Source organism: Apaloderma vittatum, unplaced genomic scaffold (genome assembly GCF_000703405.1).
Source record: "Apaloderma vittatum isolate BGI_N311 unplaced genomic scaffold, ASM70340v1 scaffold36995, whole genome shotgun sequence".
Classification (NCBI taxonomy): Eukaryota; Metazoa; Chordata; class Aves; order Trogoniformes; family Trogonidae; genus Apaloderma; species Apaloderma vittatum.
In genome coordinates this window covers 32,294-34,635 of record NW_009716081.1, presented here as the reverse complement: position 1 = coordinate 34,635, position 2,342 = coordinate 32,294, and the positions used below count along the sequence as shown (strand labels likewise).

General features: G+C 37.2%; 1 protein-coding gene across 1 annotated transcript in view; it reads left to right on the top strand.

Moving 5' to 3' along the window:
* Positions 1 to 276: 276 nt before the first annotated feature.
* The window catches only part of HCFC2 (host cell factor C2), a gene marked incomplete at its 5' end in the record, with an annotated part of 6,547 nt that continues 4,481 nt past the window's right edge, over positions 277 to 2,342 (top strand). Inside the window, 2 exons of the mRNA XM_009869396.1 lie at positions 277 to 477; positions 1,691 to 1,761. Coding sequence (XP_009867698.1) covers positions 277 to 477; positions 1,691 to 1,761 — 272 coding nt within the window. The remainder of the gene's footprint in view (positions 478 to 1,690; positions 1,762 to 2,342) is intronic.

Here is a 2,342-nt window from a genome sequence, read left to right as displayed (position 1 = left end):
TTTTGTGAACAAATAGATACAGAATAGCAAGCTTCAAACAAGTTAAATGGATGTTTTAATGTAACTGTTTACATACATCTTTTATGACTGTGCAGGCAGATGCTTGTTAAGTAATACAGCTAAAGGAAGCATTAGCAATTAATATAAACATACCTATTCTAGCAGAAACCTTGAGCCAAACTCTTGTTTTTCTGTGATACTAAAGTCATTAGATCAAGCTGAGTTTTTTTAGGTGTTACCGATATTGAATTCTGGTTGTTATTTTCTTTTTTTAAGGTCCTCAGACTACAGCAAATGTAGGTGAATTACATGACTTGGACAAACGAACTGTAAATCCTGACGCTTCTGTATCCAGTACTGTCTCCAGCACACAAACTATGGTAACCCAGCAGGCTGTTAAAACTGAGTCATCAAGTACAAATGGGGCAGTTGTTAAAGATGAAACTTCACTAACAACATTCAATTCAAAATCTGAAGGTTTGAAATGTGTTTCACATACTGTATTTTGAGCCATATATATCTAAGGCCATCAGAGTTCCTCTAGTGTGGTGGGATTCCCATCTTGACTAGTGCCTGAGATTGAGATAGGGCTTTGGGCATTGTGGGCCTTGGGAAGCCTGGATGGATCCCTGCTTTGACTTAAACATCTTTTAAAATCAGGATATTCCTCTCATACGTGTGTTAGTACTTTGTTTCATGTAGGTGGAAAGTCCTTTAAATCTTCATTTTCGCAGAAGACCATTTTCCAGATAGTGATGTCAGCCAGTTTTGGTGCCCATAGTGCGTTGGCTTTCATTCAGTGATTGTTTTTTTATTTAGTCAGCAAAAGACTACAGTTAGTGACCTTAGATGACTTTGATTTTAAAGAGCTGACCTCTGTAACAAATCTGGGCAGTGCATGTGGCTAGCTCACTGCTAGTCAAACATGGTGACCTCTTCAGAGTCTGCTTGAAATAGCCAAAATAAGCAGCAGCAGCGCAGAAACTGAAGACTACCGATATGTTTCAAGCTTGTTTTTCGTTAATATCAACAGGCTGTGCTTGCTGTTGAGTGTTAACTAAGTAACTGTATTCTCTTATTGATGCTGTGTGCCAAACAGTATTGTATTTTAAAAGCAAAACCCAGAAACACAAGTATAGAGTACTAATATATCCTTGTGTTGTTCTTGTGCTTATGTGCTTTGATTTATCTTTCTAAGATTCCATTTTAAATTTAATAAGAGTTCTTTTCCCATTTGTTAGAATTGTTTGAAGATTAACTGCTCATTTTCAGAATTAGTACTGTATTGATATCAGAAACAGTGCATTCAAAATAAGATTTCATGCAAAGAACATTCATACAATGTCATCAGTGTGTGCCTCAATCTGGTATTTAGATTATTTGTTCACAAATATTGCATATCAATTTCATAATTTTGTCACTTCTTAGGATTTTCTGAGTCCTGTCTGCCTTCTGTTTGTATTATCTGTAGCAGCCTGCAATGCCAGCCTCTTATAATTGTTCTGTGAACATGACACAAGCCAAAATTAGTTGTTCATGTTATAAATAGAACTGCATGCAAAAGAAGTCTGAGATGTACTTTTGCAACAAGTAGTTGTGAACGGATGTTGAGGTCAGCTTTCATACTGTGCACTTTGTGTTAAATTTTCTGTATCACTTAAGCTTTTTAAATGTAATTTTTTGTTTCTAGCTGCTGAAACTGCTTGTGTCATGCCGTCAACAAAGGTCGGTACTGGACAGACAAATGATTCACACTCCTCTGTAAGTCTGAAAAAGTATAATCAAATTGCTGTATTTATTGTTCTGTTGATTAGTTGTGAGGCCTCTTCTGTTTTCCTTTAATTGTATCTCTGAGAGAAAAACAGTCTATATTTAGAGCTTGAAGTGAATAATACAGGGGTAAACGTTACTGCTGTAAAACTCGTTGCATTGTGTGGGTTTGATTTGAGTCTGAGTAGCAGTTGTGTAGTTGGGATTTGATCCAAGGATGTGTTTCAGCTGTTGAATCATTTTTATCAACTGGCACAGTGGAATGGTCTCTCTGCTGCATGATGTGCAAATGTGAAACGTTTTTCTGTATGCACAGCTAAGTTCAAAAAGAAGTATGTATTACGTCAGACTAGTGTTAGCTGCTGATCTGTAGGTTTGAAACGTAACTGAACTGACATCTTGATGTTTTTCCCTAGAGGAGATGGGGACTGGCTATGCAAGCTGTAAATACTGCCTGAAAAAAAAAAGTAAATGCTTCCTATTTCACCTGCTTACAACTTAATGCACAAATCCAAGGTGCCACTGGTGCCACCAAAAGAGAGGAGCTCAGGATGGGAAGAAGCAGCTGCTGC